Source organism: Ceratotherium simum, chromosome 19, assembly GCF_057802395.1.
Source record: "Ceratotherium simum simum isolate JZ-2026a chromosome 19, ASM5780239v1, whole genome shotgun sequence".
In the NCBI taxonomy this organism is placed as follows: Eukaryota; Metazoa; Chordata; class Mammalia; order Perissodactyla; family Rhinocerotidae; genus Ceratotherium; species Ceratotherium simum.
In genome coordinates, this window is record NC_141918.1 from 43,661,864 (window position 1) to 43,686,737 (window position 24,874).

General features: G+C 34.5%; 1 protein-coding gene across 1 annotated transcript in view; it reads right to left on the reverse strand.

Moving 5' to 3' along the window:
* Nucleotides 1-24,874, reverse strand: part of TRDN (triadin) — a 330,560-nt gene that overhangs the window by 93,389 nt on the left and 212,297 nt on the right. Inside the window, exons 22-23 of the mRNA XM_087443768.1 lie at nucleotides 7,103-7,150; nucleotides 1,212-1,262 (exon numbers count right to left, since the gene is read on the reverse strand). Of these exons, the coding sequence (XP_087299894.1) occupies nucleotides 1,212-1,262; nucleotides 7,103-7,150 (99 nt within the window). The remainder of the gene's footprint in view (nucleotides 1-1,211; nucleotides 1,263-7,102; nucleotides 7,151-24,874) is intronic.

Here is a 24,874-nt window from a genome sequence, read left to right on the forward strand (position 1 = left end):
TATGTGAGCTCAGAAAAAAATCATGTTGTACTCTTGTACTTCATTAAATAACAATTTTGTTTGATTTAAAATGAATTGCCAAGTTAGGAAACTATGACCTGAGGATATAGTTTTTATACATTGCTACACTGACTAATGGGGACTCTCCATGCATCCTTCACTTCTCTGACTGATTCTCCTGTCAGCTTTCTCCTCCCGTTGCTCTCTCATGTTTCTCCAAACTCCAACATACACTTATACAAATTCATAAAAAGTCTGTTTCTTTTTAATAAAACAATGCCAATAAGTTGGAATTTTTACCACTAAGCCCCTGTACATTGGTCTATAGTTCACACAGATCTTTTCTTTAGGGTAAATGTAGAAATAGGTTCCATTTCTAACATTCAATATAATAGGTATATTTCATGGTTTCACTAGTTCACTAATGTGTTCATTTTGACAGCAACAAATATTAGACAATTCTGAGTAAGATCCCATGCCAGTAGAATGTACCAGGATTAATTCAAAACTAAATGTATTACATCAGACTGAGCACATTTACTTATGTTTCAGGGGATATAATCTGATGAATGGCATATCATAACCCACATTACTCTGAGCCTAGTATCACGAGAAGGCCAGAGGTACAATAAGATGCATTAGTGAGAGCACAGTGGTTGATTTAGGAGATTGGAGTTCTATTGATGACTCTGCTGCAAATTACAATAACTGTGAAAAGTTTCTTGACTATTTTGGTTTTATTTATCTGTAAGATGAGGGTATTGGACTATAGTTTATCTCATAAGTTGCTCCTAGGTATAAAATTTGTTTAGAATTTTACTATATCTGAATATAACAGAATGGTAAGCTATCACTGAGAAATTTTAAGTATTATTTTCATCTTAAATCTTTGGTCTCCACAGCTATTCCTGAAAAGATTCACCTTGGGCTACTTATAAAATGTAGATTTTCCACTACAGACTCATGGACTCAGAATAGCATATGCATTTTTAAAAGCTTTTCTAGTATTTCTGAAATAGCTACTCCTTCCTTAGTTGTTTCATAGTACAATTTAGAATTTTGCGATAAGAAATAAGTTCTTTATTTCTTTGCTCAAAAACATATGAGGGCATATGAAAGTCATAATTTTGAGACCCTGAAAAAGAAATGATGTATTACTTTGTTGCAATAGGCAGATCAGTGTGTTTTCCCATTTCATGATAGAATATTACCTTTGTCCTTTAGGGAAGCTGGAACCTTCACTTCTTTCCCCTTAATAGGCTCTGGAAAGAAACATGGAGCATTTGTTTGAAGCCAAGATAAAAAGATTTGAGAACACATATATAACGGAGTTAGTGAGTAATCAGTAAGGTGAACCCTGGTGGAAATGATATGACGTTTTCTTTCAAAAACAATTTTAATCATCCGGAGACAAAGAAACAACAGTATAGAGTACAACAAGCCATCCTCGGATCACATATATTTAAAATAAATGAAATGGTTAGTGAGTTATGATCTATTCGTTCACTTAAGAGGATGGACATTTGGATGGATAGGAACTTATTTTATCTATAATTTTAAAAAACAAATGGCTTCAGTATCTACAAGTATCCCCAAACTCTTATAATCAGCACTAACTTAGTTTATCTCTTTCAGGCTATGTGTTTTAAAAAAATAAGCAATCAAATGGAAAACACTGCATATATCATGTAAATGCAGTGTTTTAGTCATCAGACTCAAGTCAAACAAATTTCAAGAATAAGACTAAAATAAAATATGAGGGACAATTTCTATGAATTCCCAACATCTTAAAAATGCTTAGCTAAAGTAAATCAAGTAAAACTTCATTTATTCTACCAGGTTCAAATACAAAGCAATTCTGATCATATCATGGGTTCCAGACATATACATGGTCAATATCTTGAACAACATTATACTTCCTCAACAGTCTATATAAAAGATAAACCAGTTTTCTGCCTCCTCTGCAACACTAAATTTCAGTATCCATTATACTGACAAAAATGACTTTTAATGCAGTGAGAAAGGAAAGAAAGAAAGAAATCTATCCTTCCAGCCCTTTATTCTATTCCCACCTTATGGTTTGGGGTCGGATGCGGAGAATATGATGTTGGTATTTGTAAATGAATATGCCACTGAAGCAATTACTTAGAATTAATTGAGTCCAAGTGACTTTAGTAGGTATTAAGAATGGAGTTAGGGATTCTACTGAAAAGACTGTGTCCCTCAAAGCAAGATTTTCTTAATAGATAAGCTAGATACTTAAATATCCATATGTCTGTGGAATTTTTAAAAATGGCTTTGGTGGCAGAGAAATGTCCATGTTGCCATTTATTGTACTAAATATAAATAAGACCAATTTTTTTTCTATACTTCAGCATGAGAAGATGAAATCAAGAGCCATGGATTGAATAAACACACTGAGAAGCTTCATTAACTTTTTTTCAAGCTGATGCGAGTAATTTACTGCTTTCGCATTTCCTGGTTAAACCAAAAGAATTAATGTATTGTGAAATGAGAAGTGGTGGTGAGGACAGATTCCCACCTGGGGTGGGAAAGCGCCATGCCTGGAACTTCAGAATTCAAGATTCAGCATGTTGATTTATATGTGTGAGTGCATACGTTTGTGTGAGATTAAACTAGTTATAAAATACAAGACCTAGGAAGAGGACTCACAAGACAGCTTTGATTTGCATGGAGAAAGAAAGAAGGGGTGGAATGATGGTATACTTGTACAGGGTATTTGAAGGTCATAAACCCATCATCTTAGATTTGGAGAAAGGTGTCAGAAAATAGGAGTGATTTTTACTTCCAAGTTTGTTAACGGGAAGATGCATTCTTCTCCCAGGCTGGGTCATCTCCTGCACTGACTTTCCTGCAGCTCATTTCTGCTCAGTGTCCTTTTTGACTTCAAGAGGTTTTAACCTGATTTAGGAAGTCCACAGTCTGGTCTTAGCAGTCTCTAACTACCCAAGGAGGCGAGTGGGATATGAAAGCTGACAAAAAAGGTGGAAGAGAGTGGTATATGGAAATTCTGTACTTCTGCATTAGGAAGGATAGAGACATCATTGGTTTAAGGCATTTTAAGGCAGTTTAAGGCATTTTTCAATGCATCTGCCTTGTTTGTCAGGAGCAAAGCATTGGAGAGCACATTTTTTGTGTTGCTTTTACAAACATGGTAGTTTCTTTGCATTTGTCCAAGAACCTACAGGAAGGCTTATGAATCTTGATTATCAGGATCTAGAATGTATTTAAAGGTGCTGGGATATAAATTGGAACTCTCAAAATAATCTGGGCAAGGAAGTTGTGATGGAAAAAAATTTCAAAGGAATAGGAAGACGGGTTCAGGTTTTCCATTCCCCTAAACCATCCTCAGAGACAAAGAGTAACGAACTAGGGTGAGTGTCCATGATAAATTGGGGATCAGTTTCAAAGTCCTCAGACAACTTACCCCCTCCTTAGCTCTAGCTTTTGTTTCCTGAGTAGGAATGGCGAAGAAAAAGCATGTTGAAGAGAAATAGAAGTTGGGAGAGCATCAGGTACGCGGTCCTGAGCATCAGAAGATAAAAGAAGATAAGCTCTGCTGAGAATCCTCTGGCATTAGATCCAAACGTACACACGCCTGGGTCACAAAACTCGTCAGTAATTCTAACATCCATCATACTACTCCAACACCGGAGGAACCCAAGGGTGCTACTATTGCATTCTCAGATAAGGAGAAAGCAATTAATCTCCTTGTTGCCTTGTTTGGGTTCAGTTTGCAGTTCTTCAGCCCAGGGGTGAAACTTGCATCCTCAGTTAAGTCAGACCAGCTTAAGAATCAAGTGGCAACAGGATAAGGGTGGATGCTAGAAGGAATATAACCAATAACAGGAATGACCAACAGGGTTGTCTGGTTTCTGGGTGGTCATGGCCACATAAGCAGACCTCTGCCTTCCAGTGTGTTGAGAGGACTTACATAAGTCCACTAGCCCAGGAAAGTCAGTAGTTGAAAGCCAGCAAGATGTGTCTTTCTCCCGCTCTTTTTCTTTGGAACAATCATCCCTAGACCTCTCTATACCTCCTTAAATAAAGACACAAGCCTAATGATGTTTCTCTAAAAGTCTAATTTACTCAGGGTTATCACATCCCCCGTAAATGAGGTCCCAAATGATTTCCGTGTAATAATTCTGGTTTTAGAATTGTAGCATTGCTTCAATATGGGTTCTAATGTGTACATTCAAGTGGAATCTATGAGAGTCCAGCAAATGTAGGCAACCTCTTAGCCACTTAATAGAAATAACTCGCAAAATACAATTACTCCAATGCAATAAGTGGTTTTTTAGCAAGTGGAATTGCTGCATTCTGATTCTGCCACAGCTCAGCAGCAGGCTTCAAAGAGCCTCTCCAGAAGCAATAACCCTGCAGAGATTTCTAAAGTTCCTGAAATCTTATAGGTAATAATGCACTTTTTAAAATTTTTTTGCAGTGATAAATTATATTCAGAAAATAAAGGAAAGATGGCAATAAAATTCTAAAATAGTATCCAACTTTTATATAACAAAGACATTTGAGGGCATTAACCAGCTTGAATAAAAATACAGGTGCATGTAAAATAGTTCTAAATCAATTATCATATGCAATAAACCTTTATATACATAATTTTCTAGTGACTGTGGACACATCTTGCAAACAGTAGAGGATTTAACATGGAGGAAAAAGTGTTCACCAGGAAATTGCCTGCAACTGTACAGTAATAACAATAACAACAATAATAGAAAGTATAAGAGCCTACTTAGTGAAGAGCTCAGTGTGGATTTAACTCTGCAGATAATGTTTTCCAGGACAGATTTTTACAACTAGTATTTTCAACTAGTTTAGACTTTGGCACAAGTGAGGTCGTTAAGTAGTATAGTTTAAATTTTTGATAATCAGTATTGCCTGAAAGGTAGTTTTGGAGGTAAACCTCAACATTTCTTTCAAGCTGCTTTTATAGTAAACAATAATATATGGTCCAAATATTCCTGTGATGTAAGCGTGGACCAAAATAAATGTATTTCATCATCCATTGGAAGGAGGGAAGGTTTAGATTTTGCAAACGTGATTGGCAAATCATATATACATATATGGCTTTCCCTGATAGTATATTATAATTAAACTTTTAGTTCTTACACAATCAATGACAATGTTCTGTTAGTTGTCAGATAAAATGAGAATGGAGGATGGGAAGGAGTGTCTTCCAAATTACAGGTAACCACTGGAGAAAAATAGACTAAACTCCTCTGTGGGAATGGTGGGGAGTCAGCAAAAGGACTAAGACTATTTTTCCATACTGTGTAGCCAATGTGTCTATGTCAAATTGATTTTTCCATCATGTCCTACACTCAAAGCAAAGGGGCATGTAACACATTCTACACTCAAAGCAAAGGGGCTTTGAAGAATATAAATGAGAACCCTATTTTAAGGTACAAGCAGTATCTGTGTTAAAAGGAGATGAACTTTAAAGTCTGACAGACTTGATTTGCATTCTTGCCTTCGCCTCTTACCCAGTGTCACACTCAGTGACTTGCGTTATCTGTACCTCAGCTTCCGCATTTATAAAAATTGAGATACCAAGCACAACCAGCTGAAGCAAAATGTGTAAAGTAGCTATCAATGTGCCTGGAAGAGAGCAGATGCCCCACTTCTGTACTTCTCACAAACAATTCTCACACCTTTGCCTGGCTAACTCCTCATCCTTCTTACTTGAGTTTAATATAACTTCTTCAGGAAAGCCTTCTCTGATTCCCCAGACTTGATTACGATCTCCAATTACACTCTCTTACAGCACCCTGTACATCTCCTCTACGATTCTTATAATTTTAATTCATTATGTAATTAATACTGTAAATTCCATGAGGGCATAGACCATCCCTTTATTGTATTCCTAGTGTCTAGTGAGTACATGTTCTGATTACTGTATGTTAGATGTGTAAAAAATAACTATTGAAGGTGGTAACAATCAATCTACGTAAAAAATTAAGGTGAATAGGGGGCCGGCCCTGTGGCTTAGAGGTTAAGTGCACGCAGTTCGCTGCTGGCGGCCCGGGTTCGGATCCCGGGCGCGCACTGATGCACCACTTGTCCCACCATGCTGAGGCGGTGTCCCACATACAGCAACTAGAAGGATGTGCAACTATGACATACAACTATCTACTGGGGCTTTGGGGAGAACAGGGGGTAAAAAAAAGGAGGAGGATTGGCAATAGATGTTAGCTCGGGGCTGATCTTCCTCACAAAAAAAAAAAATGGTGAATAACACCAGGTCTTGATGCTTAAATAGGTGGCATTTCAATTAATTAATAAAAAACAATGATAGATAGATAGATAGATAGATAGATGATAGATTATAAATATTGTAAGTATATGAATTCAGAAGAGAGGGTTTCAGTGAAGGTTGAAGTAGGTAAAGAAGACTTGATGCTTTATGTAGACGTTATTCTTAGAAAGAGTTCTGGGATTTGGACAGACAGAGAGGAAAGTCAGTCCATTCAGGAGATGGAAATCACAAAATTTAAATAAGAATGTCATGCTCTTTCGTAACAGTAAGAAGCCTGACTGGACTAAAGCAGACAAAACATGATTAAGAGTCTTTGAAAACAACAGAATTCAGAACTGCCATTCCCAAGTCTTCCTCCCTATTCCTAGCTTTGCCATCTTTGTTTCTCCAATGATTAGCAAGTGCTTGGAAGGATTATGCACTCAACATATATTTTACAAACAGATAGCAAGGAGAAAACCAGAGGGCATGGAGGCAAGTCCTTTCTATAGTCTTTACTTCCCTTCTAACTTTTTATTTTTTTAACATTTTCATTCTTTACAGAAAATCCTGTCTCTCTCTCTCTCTTTTATTTTTTTTTTTTTATTTCTTTTGGAAATTGTAATCAGAGCACTTTTTTAGGTCATGGTGAACTGGAAGAAGGTATTTGAGGGACAGGTAATTAAATACAAGTTTTCAACTATATGAGTGCGACTCGTGCAATTTTGGCCCACACTGCTGCAAAGGAGGTGACTCTAAGGTACTATGGACTCATTCAGATATTTTTGCTAATAAATTTGTAGTGTTATGTTAAATTGACTCTATTACCTTTATCCTTCAGAACTGAAGTCTTCTCAGATTTTTCTTTTCTAATTTCTGTAAGAAGAATCAAGAGGAGAAGAGGTTACAAGGAATAACAGAGAAAAAATGGCAAATTTCTTCACGTGTTTTGTTTACCGAGGCTTAAAGAATCAGAAGAGCTCTGAATCGGTATTCAAGATACTGATATATACTGGGATAAGTTGCCTGTAAGACATTGATCTAAATATGCAGAAGATAGAAAATAAGCCCACAAATTATTATCACAAGGGCCCGATTATAATAGACACAAAAAAGGTACAAATAAAATGCTATGGGCTTTGGAGAAAAAAGATATGATGACAATAATAGCTAACACTGTGTACTTGCTATGTGTCACAGGGAATGTTCTGTACTGATTTGTCATTCATCCTTCACAACAATCTCATAAGGGAAGTAGGTCCTGATATTATTCCTGCTTTTCACATAAAGGTAGTAAATAACTAAGGTCATGGAGTTCTTTAATAGGCGGCCTGGGCTTTGAACTGATGTTTCTCTGAACTCCACCACAAAGGTACCAGCTCTGATAGCTAAACGATGGGATCACGAAAGGCTTCGGCAGATGGTACTGAGTGGACCTTGAAAGATGGAAAGGAATTAGACCAACAGAGATGAAGCAGAAAGGAAGACACATTTCAGAAGGACAGAAGAGAGAGTGCTGAGGCCCGGGCTGGGCAGACTGTCAGTTTGGCTGTGTGAGTCACTAGTAACCAACAGAATATAGTGGAAGTGATGCTGTGTGACTTTCTAGGCTAAAAAATCAGGGAAGTCTAGGGGCCTGCCTGGTGGTATAGTGATGAAGCTTGCACGCTCGGCTTCTGGCAGCCCAGGGTTCACAGGTTTGGATCCCGGCTCGGACCTACGTGCCACTCATCAAGCCATGGCAGGCGTCTCACATAAAGCAGAGGGAGATGGGCATGGATGTTAGCCCAAGGCCAATCATCCTCAGCAAAAAAGAGGAGGATTGGCAACAGGTGTTATCTCAGGGCTAATCTTCCTTACACACACAAAAAAAAATCAGGAAAGCCTATGTAGTTTTCATCAACTTCTCTAGGGATATTAGCTCTAGGGAACAGAGATAAAATGCATATATAACAACAGTGTTTCCCTCTATGAGAATTTTTTTTTAAAAAAGGCCCATGAAACACACAAGACAGAAGACTGAAATAACGGACAATTTCGTAACAGGGGAAATCGGCTCTGGGGTTCTTCCCTGACACAAACATACATATTTTGAACCCCAAACACTGTGTTTAAAGGAAATAGTAGTAATTAATAATGCCTTTGATCTGGCTATTATTTATTCTGCATTGTTCTGAATGATCAAGTTCAATACAAGTTTATTATTAGTGATATTAGGATATTAACAAAAGTGTTTCTGTTGGAGCATCCTGGCTTGATGTCAATGTCAAGCTAGATTGAAAAAAGGAACTGAAATGGGAAGATTTAAAAAGATCCTAACAGAATCATCAGGCAGTTCAGGCCTCCTGGCTGTGTAAAAGAACCACACTCAAAATTCGTAACCTTTCTTACCCAGCTATCTCTACTGAAATGCTCAGAAATACCATTTTGAAAACTGTCTTTCTTACTTCTTTAGTAGATATAAGATGCCTACTGATCGGAGACATTTTTTCATAAGGATAATGAATAAAATCAAAGTATCAAACTTTTTGGATTTTTCTTATGATGGAAATAATAATTTTAAAAAACCATGTGGAGAACAGTCTCCGTTAAGTTCAATGATAACCCAATAGTTTCCCGGAGTTTGACTATTAATATACATCACACAGCATCAAAATATTAAAATTGTTTCATAACATCTCTATTGCTTCTTAAAGTGATACTGCATTGTTCCTAAGGTTATTTTGATTAATTGCGTAAATTTTTAATATTTAATACATGAATGTCCTACGTGTACCTATCATTGTTTTATGTTCGTTTGGGTTTAATTTTTGACAATGAGAGATATTTTAGAAAAGGTATTTTATAGCATTTTGATGTCTTTTTCAAACTCCAAAATATAAGTTTTATAAATGAATACAGAGAAAATCATTCTCAACTTGTCTAAACAATTTTTTTTTTTTTTTTTGGTGAGGAAAATCAGCCCTGAGCAACATCCGATGCCAATCCTCCTCTTTTTGCCCAGGAAGATTGGCCCTGGGCTGACATCCGTGCCCATCTTCCTCTAGTTTATATGGGATGCCGCCACAGCATGGCTTGACAAGCAGTGCGTCAGTGCGCACCAGGGATCTGAACCTGTGAACCCTGGGCCACAGGAGCAGAGTGTGTGCACTTAACCACTGTGTCATCAGGCCGGCCCCCTAAATGGTTTTAAATACTGTGCTTATAATTCCCATGAGAGAAAATATAATATATTGCTGTTTTATATGTTATATTAATTTTTAATGCTCCTGAAAATATGTTGTCAGAGTTTGATTTTATTCAGGACACTGGCCATTAACTTTGTAATTAAGTATGACTTGGTTGGGAAGCCATCTTTAACTTTCTCTTTGTCCTAATGATACATTTAATCATTCCCTATTCTATGGGCTAAAGAATTTGGCTTGTGTATGTCTAACATTGTAAAATATTTTTCTCTAAATATCTGTTTAAAAATCCTTAATTTAAAACATTTCCAATTCAATTATAGTTGTACGTTGGTGTGGTTTTTTTTTAACCTTGGAAACTTCACTGTATTTATTTCTTAGTCTTTATGTTTTATTTAAAAAGAATATAATTTTGCAACCTATATTATCCTTTATCTCTAACTAGACAGCCTAATTAAAAAGCATAATATAAAATTTGCTTGAATGACACCTGAACAGTGTTGTCAGTATTGGAAGACTATGGTGAGGTATTCTTCAAGAAATTGTAAATGAGGGAAATTAGATTGTTCTCTGAAAATTAAACTGCATAATCAATACAGAGCAGAGAGAGTTAGTGAGTTCTGAAAACACCAACTATATAATACTATATAATGCTTTGTAAATACACCTTCCTTCAATTACTCAAGCACTGAGGAGTTCTAGGCAAGCTGGGCTGTGTCAGCACATTAAAGCTGTGACATGGAGCATGGCATAAGAATTCAAAACAACCGCAGACATAGAACTTGTTTAATGTGTATCTTGCAATCACCATGGAGGATGAAGTCTTGTCCAATGGACTCAGTGTTCCAGCCCTTTCGACAAGCTCTTCCCTATAGCAGTATCTTTCTTCAAATTATCTTAGCTGAGGGACTCTCCTGAGATCATCTAAAGACTCTTTTCCTTTGACTAAATTCTGACCAAATTTTATAATTATGATGCTTTTAGGCTGTGTTGCTTGGCTGCAAGGAGTGGACTCTTCAAAAATGCTTTTATATGCAGGTTCTCATATAAAATAATGAGATAATGATATTCTCATATAAGATAATGAGAATTCTGAAGTATACTTCAGTGGGGTGCATTTTAGTTCAACTCTGCCCAGCTCTTTCAGAAAGATTAGCAATATGCAATAATTTAAAAAATAAAATGAGCACTCTTTTATATATTTGGGAGCTGAGATGAACTACGACACACTAGGCATAGAATTAGCTTCCATGCCCTAAATCTACTACAAAAGATTTTGCTTTTCAAAAAAATTAGCCATGAAATTTTCCTCATGTAATCATGTTCAACCTAAGATGTTCAAGTTTCCATGTTTTTTTCAAGATAAAATTTTCTTACAAGACCATAATTTCCTTGCAGGCAGACAAAGCTAGGTCTTGGTCATTCCTGTATTCATGTATAATGATGAAATATTATTTTTTATGGTTAGGCACTTTTACATAAGATCTTGCTATAAAGTGAATATGGGTGTCCCCCCAAAATTCATATGCGGAATCCTAATAAACAATGTGATGGTATTTGGAGGTGGGGGCTTTGGGAGGTGATTTGGTCATGAGGGTGGAGTCCTCATGAGTGGGATTAGTGCCCTTATAGGAAGAGACATGAGAGAGATGATCTCTCTCTCTCTCTCTCTCCTTGTCTTCCATATCAGGATAAAGTAAGATGGCATCTGTCCCACAAACGAGGAAGAGGCCTCTCACCAAGAACCAAATTGGCTGGGACCTTGATCTTGGACATCCCGGCCTCCAAAACTGTGAGAAATAAATTTCTGCTCTTTAAACCACTCAATCTATGATATTTGTGTTATAACAGCCCAAGCTGACAAAGACAGATCTCTTCGACTCCTCATCCATTGCAGTGAGGTAAGTATTGTCTAGATTTTACAGATGTGATAGCAGAAGCTAAGAGAGGTAAATAACTTGCCCAAGGTCACAGCTACTAAATAGTAGTGGGAAATTTGAACCCAGACCATAAACTAAAATGTTAAGCTAAACTACTACAGTAAGCTCTTGGAGCATAGTGGATTATAAAGTAGATAACCATGGATGGCTCCTAAAGGGAAGAATGAGCATATTTGCATCACCACATCACATCAAGGTTCTTCACAACTGCCAGTCACTGTAGCTTTCCAAATACTTTTGAAGAAGGGGCCATGTCATCTGGCACATACTAGGAACTCAATAAATATTTGTTGAATAAGTTAATAAATTTGCCACATTTTGTGCTGATGACATTTTATCAGGAAATTTATTCTAGAATCTTTACACAAAAGTCCAATAATCATTATAACCACCTTTCATGGGTAGTTATTTCCCAACTTTGCAATCTCAACCTGGTTAAGATATCAAAGTAAAATGAAATTGCCAATATTTGACAGTTTTCATGGCCAAAAAAAAAAGATGTATATTTCAACCTAATATTTAGCTAGCATTTTACATTTTGTTATCTAAGAAATTTTTGATGATGAATATCCAATGTTGAATAATCTCATACACCTCTATGTATATATTTATTTCAATTAATTTTTGTAATAATCTCCAACCATGTATTCATTTCAAATATAATATATTCTTCTATTTTTTACCACAATCGCATTCATTATATATATTCTATATTATCTTTTGAACTTCTTTTCTCAATTAGAAATACTCTTCTATGAACATGTTTATGTGGGATCCTGGGAATTAGTCTCATTATAGTCTAAGTGTTCAATATGAAACATTTTTTGAGATGATACATATAGAAAATTTCAAGGAATATAATTGAATATAAGAAAAATGTCAACTTAGTAATTGTTAACATAATAAAAATTAAGTAGGGTTTTTTTTTTTATAAATCCTTCCATTATTCATGATATGGAATCTCAAAATATATACTTTGAAATTCACTTACTGGACTAATTCTTTGAGATTTCCATACACATTTTTTAAAGTTAATGAACATTTAATAATTTTTAGTGAAGATTAAGGTTTACAGCAAAATTGAATGGGAACTACAGAGGATTTCCACATATACCCTCCCCTAACACACACAGGTGTCCCATCAGCAACATCTCTCACTAGTGTGCTACGTTTGTTACAATCGATAAACCAGTATTGATACATCATTATCAACCAAAGTCCACAGTTTACATTAGGATTCACTCTTAGTTTTGTTCATTCTATGGATTTTGACAAATGTATAATGATATACATCTACCATTACAGTATTATATGGAAGAGTTTCACTGCCCCAAAAATTCCCTGTGCTCCACCTATTCATCTCTTCCTCCCCGTAAATCCCCGGCAACCACTGAACTTGTTACTATCTCCGTAGTTTTGCCTCTACCAGAATGTCATGTAGTTGGAGTTATATAATATGTAGACTTTTCAGATTGGTTTCTTTCACTTAGAATTTAAGTTTCCTCTATTGTCTTTTTGTCACTTGATAGCTCACGCATCTTTAGTGCTGAATAAAAATTCCATTGTATGGATGTACCAGAGTTTCTTTATCCATTTACCTGTTGAAGAATATATTTGTTGATTCCAAGTTTTAACAACTGTGAATAAAGCTGGCATAAACATTTGTATGCAGAACACAAGTATACATAAGTTTTCAACTCATTTGGCTAAATACCAAGGAGCATGATTGCTGGTAAGAGTACATTTAGTTTTGTAAGAAACCACCAAATTGTCTTCCAAAATGGATGTACCATTTTGCATTCTCCCCAGCAACACGAGAGAGTTCCTGTTGCCCCACATCCTCCCTGACATTTGATGTTGTCAATGTATTGGATTTTAGCCACCCTAATAGGTGTCTAGTGGTATCTTGTTGTTTTAACTTGCAATTTCCTAATGATGTATGATGTTGAGCATATTTTCATATGCTTATTTGCCATCTGTATATCTTCTTTGGAGATGTATCTGTTCAGGTCTTTTGCCAATTTTTAAAATGGCTTGTTCATTTTCCTGTTGTTGAGTTTTAAGAGTTCTTTGAGTATTTTGGATAACAGTCTATCACATATGTATTTTACAAATATTTTCTCCCATTCTGCAGCTTGTCTCCAAATATTATTCACTATTTAGCAAAGCATAAGTTTTTAATTTTAACGAAGTCCAACTTATTAATTTTTCATTCATGGATTGTGCCTTCAGTATTGTATCTAAAAAGTCATCATCAAACCCAAGACCACCTAGGTTTTCTCTTATGTTATCTTCTAGGAGTTTTATAGTTTTATGTCTTACGTGTAGGCCTATGATCCACTTTGAGTTAGATTTTCAAGAAGGATATACGGTCTACATTTAGATTCTTTGTTTTTTTTTTTGTTTGTTTGTTTTTTGGCTTGTGGATGTCCAGTTGTTCTAGTACCGGTTGTTCTGATAGTACTTGTTGAGAAGACCATTCTTTCTCCATTAAATTGCTTTTGCTTCTTTGTCAAAGATCAGTTGACTTTTGTGGGTCAACTGATCCCAGTTTTTCTGGGTTTATTTCTGGCCTCTTGATTCTGTTCCATCACTCTATTTGACTATTCTTTCACCAATATCATACTGTGTTGATTACTGTAGATTTACAGTAAGTCTTAAAGTCCAGTAGTGTCAGTCCTCTTACCTTGTTCTTCTCCTTTAATATTGTCTTGGCTATTCTGGGTCTTTTCTTTTTCCATATAAACTTTAAAATCAATTTGTCAATAACCACAATATCAGTTTGTCAATATTTGGGAAGAACTGATACCTTAACAATTTTGAGTCAGCCTATCCATGAACATGGAATATCTCTCAATTATTTAGTTCTTTTATTTATTTCATCAGACTTTTATAGTTTTCCTCATATAGATCTTATACATATTTTGTTATATCTAAGTATTTCCTTTACTTGGTGTTAATGTAAATGATAACGCATTTTTAATTTTGTTCATTCCAATTTTTCATTGCTGGTATATGGGAGAGCAGTTGACTTTTGCATGTTAACTTTGTATCTTGCAATCTTGCTACAATCACTGATTAGTTCCAGAAGTATTTTCTTTATTCTTTGGGATTTTATGCATAGATGATCACATCAAATGTGAACAAAGGCAGTTTTATTTCTTCTTTCCCAATTGGTATAACTTTTATTTCCTTTTCTTGTCTTATTGTATTAACTAGTACTTCTAGTACAATTTTGAATAAGTGTGGTGAGAGGAGACATCTTTGCTTTGTTCCTTATCTTAGTGGGAAAGTTTCTAGTTTCTCATCATTAAGTATGATACTAGCTGTAGGATTTTTTTGTAGATGTTTTTAATCAACTTGAGGACGTTCCTCTCTATTCCTAGATTGCTGAGAGTTTTTATCATGAATGGGTGTTGTATTTTGTCAAATGATTTTCTGTATCTGTCGATCTGATACAGATCTTCTTCTTTAGATTGTTGGTGCAATGGATTACATTAACTTATTTTCAAATGTTGACCCAGCCTTGCTTGCCTAGAATAAATCCTATTGGTTCATAGTGTACAATTTTTTTAAACATCATTTGATTTGATTTGCTAATATTTTAGATTTCCATGAAAGTTTTTAGAAATCTTCACTCTAATAGTACTTTAAACTTTGTGATGGCTATGTGCATATAAAAGAAAGTTGAGGTCTAAGACTCTCAAAAAGAGTTTTGTTGGAGTAAAATAAAACTAATGTCATTTCAACAAACTAGAAATTGTCCTTTCTACGTGTTTACCAGTGTGACAAAGTGATCCCTCTGCAGAACAAGATCCCTAGGCCTGTTTAAATTCCTTCACTTGAGAACAATATTTTAAAAGAAGGATACATTTTCATGTTTTAAAAAGGTAAACTTGATCTATTCAATAAATATTTGTTCAGTGTCTCTTACACTCAGAGTTTAAAAATAAGACAGCTGCATGGAGTTCAGTCTCTGCTGGAATGCATCCACATAGGCAGATTAAGTACAATGATATAGACCATACACAGGGCTCTGGACCCATAGAAGAAAATTGGCAAACTCTACCTGATAGAATGAGAAAAGACCTCACAGAAACACCAGCATTTGTGGTGGATTCTGAAACTGGATATAAAGTTTGCCATCAAAGAAGAATTGGAATCTCTATACTGTTTTCCATAGTGGCTGCACCAGTTTGCACTCCCACCAGCAGTGTATGAGAGTTCCCTTCACTCCACATCCTCTCCAACACTTGTTGTTTCCTGTCTTGTTAATTATAGCCATTCTGAGGGGCGTGAGATGATATCTCATTGTAGTTTTGATTTGCATATCCAAAGAACTTGAAAACACCAATTTGTAAAGGTACATGCACCCCAGTGTTCATTGCAGTGTCATTCACAATAGCCAAGACTTGGAAGCAACCTAAGTGCCCATCAAGGGACGAATGGATAAAGAAGATGTGGTATATGTACACAATGGAATACTACTCAGCCATAAGAAACGATGAAATCCAGGCATTTGTGACAACATGGATGGACATTGAGGGTGTAATGCAAAGTGAAATAAGTCAGCGGGAGAAGGTCAAATACCGTATGATTTCCTTCATTAAGTAGTAGATAATAACAACAATAAACAAACACATAGAGACAGAGATTGGATTGGTGGTTACCAGAGGGGAAGGGGGAGGGAGGAGGGTGAAAGGGATAATTCGGTACATGTGTGTGGTGATGGGTTGTAATTAGTATTTTGGTGGTGAACATGATGTAATCTATGCAGAAATAGAAGTATAATGATGTACACCTGAAATTTTTACAATGTTATAAACCAATGTTACTGCAATAAACAAAAAATTAAAAAAAAAAAAAAAAGAAGAATTGGAAAGACATCTCCAGCATCAGGAATAACACAAGCAAACCCAGAATATGAAAGTTCACATCGCTGGATCACGGGACATGCAAAGCAAGGGAGAAGCAGTGAGCTAAGGCTGGAAAGTCACACTGAGGATCGGTGGTGAAGGAACCTATAGTATCCTACTAAAGAATTTAAATTTATATCCTTCCAGTGGTGAGAAGTCTTTAAAGGTCCTAAATCCCAACATTTTTTCTGTCATTTTGTCAATGTAATTCACAAAGTTTTGCTCCTAAGAGACTATGATACATACTGAACTGACGGATAACACTTAGAAAGTCATTGTCATTTTGTCTGGAAATAGTCCCAAACTGAAACCACCAGTCACCCACAGTTGTGTTATCCACATTCTCCTCTCTCCAGAGACAGTATCTTCTTCTGTTTCTTTTTTTTATAGTTTTTTTGTGTGTGTGTGTCATGCGCATAATTTCTACATGTGTTCTGCTATTACTGATTCCTATGGATGAATTAATACTTAGAGGATCTTCACGTCAGTTAATTGGCCATCCAATAACATGCTTTGCTCCAGAGATATACTTTTTGTAATTTAAGTGTATATTTTGAAATTTAAGTGAAGTAAATACTTTAAATATTATAATTCTATTTAGTAGATTTATATAATATTTTAAAATATTTTCATTTTAGAATCTGATCTGACTTTCCTGTTTATATTTTGCACAGATTGGAGTTTCATTAAAATATTTTCATTTTAGAATCTGAATCTGACTTTCCTGTTTATATTTTGCACAGACTGTACTTTCAATCAGAAAATTAAGTCTATTCTTCAGCATATGGGGCAAAGTGAAAATATCTCAGGCATGGGAGACCTTTCTTACAAATGAGAATTGGACAATGTTGGGACTGGAAAATCCTCTAGAGATTGCTTAGTAATATAATCTAGGCTTATAAAAGAGGCTTTATAAGGCAAGTCACTAGCCTAATGTCACAGAATAAAGTACTGAAAGGGCTAGACCACGCCCTAAGTTTTATTTTGAGATAGCTCTGTAACCTATTGTTCAAACAAGTTAATATTTCTAACCATCATTGGCTTTTATTTGTTTTTCAAAAACCAACAGTACAACTGTTAACTCCAAGTTAAGAATTGTTCACCATTATTTTTATTGCCAAGACTTTTGATGAGAATATAGATACTTTGTATGGATTATCAGACCTAGTATCTCTCTTTTCTTATACAAAAATCAAGTGAAATGAACCCAAAACTTTGCAAGTCATAATAATGATTTTTTTATTCCCAGTTTAATTAGCAGTTCTAATGGTGAAATTAAAGCAAAATTTACGTTTTCCTTGAGTGTTTTCCTATCTAGCATTTTTCCTGATATTCCTCTCTATTTTTTTCTACCTTATTTAATTTTTATTGAGGTAACATTGGTTTATAACATTATATAAATTTCAGTTGTACGTCATTATATTTCAATTTCTGTGTAGAAAATTCCATTTTATTGAGAGTTTTTATCATAAATGTTTGCTATATCTTGTCTAATGCTTTCTTTGCATCTATTGAGATGATCATGTGGGGTTTTTTTCTTCATTTTGTTAATATGGTGTATCACATTGATTGATTTGCAGATGTTGAACCATCCTTATAGCCCTGGAATAAATCTTGCTTGATCATGGTATATGATCCTTTTAACATATTGTTGTATTTGATTTGCCCGTATTTTGTTAAGTATTTTTGCATCTATGTTCATCAGTGATATTGGCCTATAATTTTCTTTCTTGTGTTTCCCTTATCTGGTTTTGTTATCAGAATTATGTTGGCCTTGTAAGATGAGTGAGGAAGCATCCCATCCTCTTCAATTTTTTGGAAGAGTTTGAGAAGGATAGGTATTAAATCTTCTTTTCATGTTTGGTAGATTTCACTGGGGAAGCTGTCTGGTCCTGGACTTTTGTTTTGGGGGAGTTTTTTTTAATTACTGTTTCAATCTCCTTACTAGTGACCAGTCTATTCAGATTCTCTATGTCTTCTTGATTCAGTTTTGGAAGGTGTATGATTCTAAGAATTTATCCATTTCTTCTAGATTATCCCATTTGTTAGCATATAGCTTTTCGTAGTACTCTCTTATAATCATTTGTATTTCTGTGGTGCCCATTGTGATTTCTCCTCTTTTGTTTCTGATGCAGAAATTTTTTAAACTTATATTTTGCCATTTTGTAATCCAAAGAAAGATCTGAACTGAATATTCAGTTTTTTAAGACCTGCTTTTCAATTAGCATATAATACATCATCTTTCTATGAAAAATTTGGACAGTAATAGTCAATAAGTTACAAGTAAATTTTATGTAGAATTTTGATATAATTTTCATGTTCATTCCTGAAATTATTTGACCTAAAATGTGTAATTTCATTTACAATGAGAAGAAAGTAACAATGCATTTTTATGTAGGGCTGATGATTTCAGATAATTTCTATAATTTGACTTCTAGAGAATGAAGCTTAAACTCCATTAATTTGTTCTGGGATATGATAACAATTAATATTAAAAAATTTTGTTCAAGATAGTGTATGCCAACTCTTTTTTTTTTCTAAGCAGGTCTTTAGTAGAAAATCAATTTATAAATAAGAAAAAAAAGTCAATAAAAAGGAAAAAGATTTCTCAGAAAACAATCTTTGTTTTGGCCACTCAGCTTTGTAACATAGCAGCTATAATATACTTTCTATTAAAAATTCCTAAGGGAAAAATGAACCAACCCATATGTGGCTTCAGGATAATAACAGGAGTGGAAGTAAATATTAATAGAAAAATAAACAATTAGCAGCTTAATGTTCTTGAGCTTGTAAGCAGATGTTTTCTTGGTGTGTTATATGGTAAACACTGCAATGTGTTTCCGCAGTCTTTTATGATCTGCTGTAGAATGTCAGGGGAACAAACAAAGTTGAATTTTCTCTCTGGAGAACAAAATTTTAACCTTTAAATATCTACATTAAATAATTAAGAAGTGTTTTTACATGCCAAATCCTGGTGATGGTGATCAAAATTCTATATGAGGAAAAATAGGACTTGTAAGAGTCTTGTCATTATGAAGAGAATGAAAATGGCCTATTACAGATTTAGGAACATCTTAAAGAACAATCAACCTGATATTAAAATGTAGATAATGATCGAGAACACACGCCATACACTGCTTTAAAATTATTGAATTATATAAAGTATTGCCAAAAGAAATCTGAAGTGTGTTGTCACTAGGTTCAGAAATCATATGACACATTTCTTCATATTTATAATTAGATTTGACTGGTTACCAGAGGGGAAGGAGGGAGGGTGGAGGGTGAAAGGGATAATTCGGTACATGTGTGTGGTGATGGGTTGTAATTAGTATTTTGGTGGTGAACATGATGTAGTCCATGCAGAAATAGAAGTACAATGATGTACACCTGAAATTTTTGCAATGTTATAAACCAATGTTACTGCAATAAAAAAAAAAAAAAAAAAAAAAAAAAAAAAAAAAAAAAAAAGATTTGACTGGACTTTAAGAAATGGTTTATAATTGCATTCTACTAGTTTTACATGAAGATTATTGTAAGTTAAATCAAGATAGAGTTTAAGAATTATAAGAGATGAAGCAAGAGAACATATTTGATGTAAAAAGTTTGTTGCTTTTAAGAACCTAAAAGATGGGTAACATTTCCAATAAGAAACTACTCTGATGAATCATGGAAGGCGTAGAACGCAGGCAGAGTAGGAGTGACACATAGGTGTGCTGTTTGTTCTGATAATGTCAGGTAACTTAATTTAGTCCATCTACCAACCAGTTCCTCTGACCTGAGAGTTAATAAGGTAACTTGGTGGTAAGAGGCGATCCCAGTATAAAGTGCAGGGGGCCAGTTCCTGGAGTAATCTTATAGTTTTAGTGTGTTTCTCCATGAAATATCTAGAGTCTCTAAGAAAGGGAAGGAAAAAGATAGGCACACAGGCCACATTAGGCAGAGGAGTGGTTCATTTTCATAATTGAAAGGCAGAATATTTGCATAGAAACAGGAATTTGGGCATTACAATTATCTCTCTGTGTGACCCATACTTCCCTATAATATATCCTGCATAAAATAAGAGTGACCAAGTTACACATTAGCTTATTAAAGAAAATGGATCATTAATATCAAAGAACCATTAACTTTTGAGAGAAAGTTACAGTATGAATGCATGTCACACAGCATTGCCTCCAAATATCATCAATGTCATTGGCATACATTGCTCCTCTACTGGGAATTCTCTTTAGCATTGAATAAAATAACTGTGAGAACATTCTAAAAGTATTAAATAAAAGAAGAGGAAGAAGAACTGAAATGCGTTCTGTGAGTAAATGAGATAGTGGAGAATTGCTAAAGATTCTCTTGAAAATGTATAAAATATATAAGTAAGCAGAGTACACTCATTTTCACATGTTGCGTGGGCTCCATATGGAGACCATCTTCTCTTGGAAGCCCATTCCATGCTCCTCACACCCATTCCCCAGCGCCTAGTCTGTTGTCGGTGCTCAATAAATATTAAACAACTAAAGCACAAACTATTGTCAAAAAGTTTGGAATTCACAGGAATCAATAGTATTGTTGTTATCATTTAACATTTATTGAGGGTCAACAGCATGACTTAGTCCACATGTGCAAATAGGTTATTTTATAATCACATATTAAGCAAATAATTAAATACAATTTGTATTAACTATACTTTCAGTTTTACTCCATTGATTTTAATTGTAAAATTGTTTCTCTTTTTTTTGTAACATTGACACACCATGAAATACAAACATTCATTATTTAAATAAATAAGTTTCTCTCAGGGAAATTGTCACTCTTAGATATAATTAACATTCACTTGAAAGTATGGGATAAATCTACAGTAAGTACACATCACAGATTCTAAATAGACCAGTGCATGTACAAAGAATAAGAGAATCTGAAAAAGTGGATAAGGGCAGTGACAAATATACAAAGCATGTAATAGCATTTGAGTTTCACTTGCTATTGTGACAATTTAAAACACTAATACAACTATGTAGGGTATCATCGTTTACAAAATAGCGTCAAAGACAAAGAAAGACAAAAACTCTTCAGGTGGACACAAATTAGCGTGTTTATGAATTTATAAACATTTCTTAATTTGAGGCAAAATTGAATTTTTTATTACAGGAAATGAACTGCATTTGATACATTTATGATCTACGTGCTCCAATTTTACTCTTAATAAAATGATTACTAATTGTGTTCAAATTTATTCTTGGTGGTTAATAGGCACTCAAATTCTATCTAATCTTTTTTTGTGAATATTTGTCTGTCATGTTTCTACTTAACTGGATTTTGAAGTGATTTTTAATTGTTAAGAGGATGGAAAACTATACTTAATATTTCTGTAATGAAACTGTCACTTTAATTTTGGGATATTGAAGTATCCATAAGCATTCAAGTTCATAAAGTGTGTTTTTCCTTAGCATTTGAATCTCAGAATCTTAGAAATGAAAGTCTTTCTAACCAGACTTCCTCTAAAGAAGAAATAGCCCCTATATTCTGATGTAAAGAACATAACTACTTAAAATTTTTGTTGAATAGAAAATGTTTAGAGCCGGCCCCGTGGCTTAGCGGTTAAGTGCTCGCGCTCCGCTACTGGCGGCCCAGGTTTGGATCCCGGGCACGCACCGAAGCACCGCTTCTCCGGCCATGCTGAGGCTGCGTCCTACATACAGCAACTAGAAGGATGTGCAACTATGACCTACATCTATCTACTGGGGCTTTGGGGAAAAAAAGGAGGAGGATTGGCAATAGATGTTAGCTCAGAGCCGGTCTTCCTCAGCAAAAAGAGGAGGATTAGCATGGATGTTAGCTCAGGGCTGATCTTCCTCACAAAAAAAAAAAAAGGAAAATGTTTACTTTTGGAAGGAGTAGGAGATCATCTAATTCAGCTCCATAATTGTAAAAATAAGAAAAGCTAGGATAAGGCCTAACCTTTCTATATTTAGACTCATACATTGGCCTAATTGGGCAATTATTTTACTTTCTCTTTCATTTTAAGTTTTTTAAAAAATTCACAACATAATAGTTGCAATTACTAAAATTTAATATTTTCAATACCTTTACCCAGGTGATGACTGCACATGCAGTTTTTTTTATGTAAGAGCACTATCTACAAAGATCATAACAATAATGATGTAATTAATGAATGATGGATAGTTATTAATTTTCCTTTACTATTCTCCACTTTGAAATGGCTGTAGTTGAAGGATCTAATCATTTATCTTCTGGTTTCTGAAATATTTGGTAGTCCTCACTAATGGAAATCACATTTTGATTTACTAAAACATTCTCTTAACTGCACAGTGTTTAGAAGCACAGTTCATTAAGTCTGGATCGCATAATATTCTTTTATTTAACAATTCCTCTATGTTTTCATTCACCCCACAATTATTTTTGAACACTTACTGTATGCCAGCACTGTTATAGGCTCTTAGAACAGACTCTGAAAGAAAGTCTTAAGAGATGTCATGCACAGATGTGAATGAAAGAAAGGGAAGATGACTTGTGAGTGATTTAATATATTACTATTTTCTTCACCTTTTCACTGATGGATTTAAGCCATTTTGAAGGAAGGAAATTAAAAACAGAGAGATGCTGGGACTCCAATCTACATCAGACCTTCAAAGTTGATTGTCTTGATTGGTCTCCTTCCCTGCCCCAGTAAGTAACAAGCCACTGGATGCTCCCTTAGAGTGACTGTATTGCTCCTCTGGCTAGTAACAAGCAAATATTACTAAAGATTTTCTTCTGAGAGAACGTGAGATTGAAAAAGAAAGAGGGAAATGGGATTTAGGAGGGCAGGTCAATTTTGAAAAGGAATATCACGAAAGAAAATTACACTGAATATGAGAAATTAAATATCAACAAATGAATAAATTAAGCTTAATGAAATGTAATATACTCTTTCCAGATATAATATACAAATATATAAAGATGAATCCTCATACTGTAGCACATGTCATAATGTTTTATCTTTGGCTTTCCTTTGCTGTCACTATAAGGATACCAACATTTATTGTGGAAATATTTGTATCTCCTGATGCTTCTAGGTAATTCTTTTCTAAACAAGGAGGAATAGTTAGTGGTGAGTGTGTGTGTGTGTGTTTGGGTGTGTGCCTTTAAAGTGGAGGAATTTATAAAGAGTTTCTTATTATGCAAAATTCTAGTCTAGCAATTTTCAGATCTTCGTTTCATGAGAAGAATAACTGAAAAACACGTGATTCATCATGAATTACAGATAAAATGGAGTTATATTTTTGGACTTTTGCAGAAGTTAGATTAACTAAATTTCTACCTCTTTTATGATATGAGATCTAATTTATTAAATTATGTTAACATAAAATTCATTCCACTTTTCACTATGTGCATTTCTCATAATGTAAAGTTTAATTTAATCAATGTTTCCCAAGTACAAGTATAACGCAGACTAAGTCCAGAGGTTCAATATACACAGTTTTACATAGATCACGAGGTATATTTGAAATCTATTAAGAATTATGAAAATCATAGTTTTTCCCTAGTACAGAACCACAAATTCAAACTCGAATGAAAATGTCTTTATAAGCTATTTAATTGTATTTCAATGCATTATGAACTAGTTTCAGATTATTTATACTCCTGAAGATGACTAAAAACCAGGTAAGAGAAAAACACTATAGTCTTAAAACATCATCTTCTGAATAAATATTAGAATACTATGATAAATCTGTAGAATCTAATTGATTTATTCTCACATAAACTCCCTGCTTTATTAAAATCACAAAATATACTTTTTCATATCAATTATTAGTCATAGACATACCATCACAAAAACATGCCAGTTGTCCAAATACTCTGTTTCTCTTGATTTTTATAGTTGAAAAATCTGAGGCCATTGTTTTACAATATTTAAAACTGAATGATTTACTAAGTCAATATAAAGAAACCTATTGAAAGAACCTCTTTTTTTACATAAGCCAAGAGCTTAAGCTTTCAAAAGATAAAAGATATTTTTAATAAAAAAAAAAGATTTACAAAATCATCTGAAGGAGTAAGTTCACCTCTCTAAGAGCCATTTCCAGTCTCTTATGTAATTGAGGAAACATTATAGAATTAATGAAACTGACACTAACATGCAGCTAAGAAGAAATAGACAATCTGTACTTAAGTCAGTTATCTGTTAGTTACTATTATTAGTGTGGGCATTTCATATTCTAGTCAATCTTCTCTTAATACACTGTGGCTATAAAAGCAATCTACAAATGCCGTTAGATGAGTCAATCACCTCCTTTATACTAGAGGGGAGAAAATTTTTGAAGCTTAGTGAAATCAAAGTAGTTTACAGTTTATCTCACCTACATTGAAGCTGATTTTATAAGGAAACATGCCTAAGTAAATACTATACACTTATCTAGGCATTCCTAGATTTTCATATCCTTTCACATATGTTTTCTTGTTTGAGCTCTGCATCTTGTCAGATAGGCAGATCAGATATAATGAACTCCATTTTTCCAAGAAGAAAGTTAAGCTCAGAACCCTGCCTAAGTGAACAAGCTGCAAGTT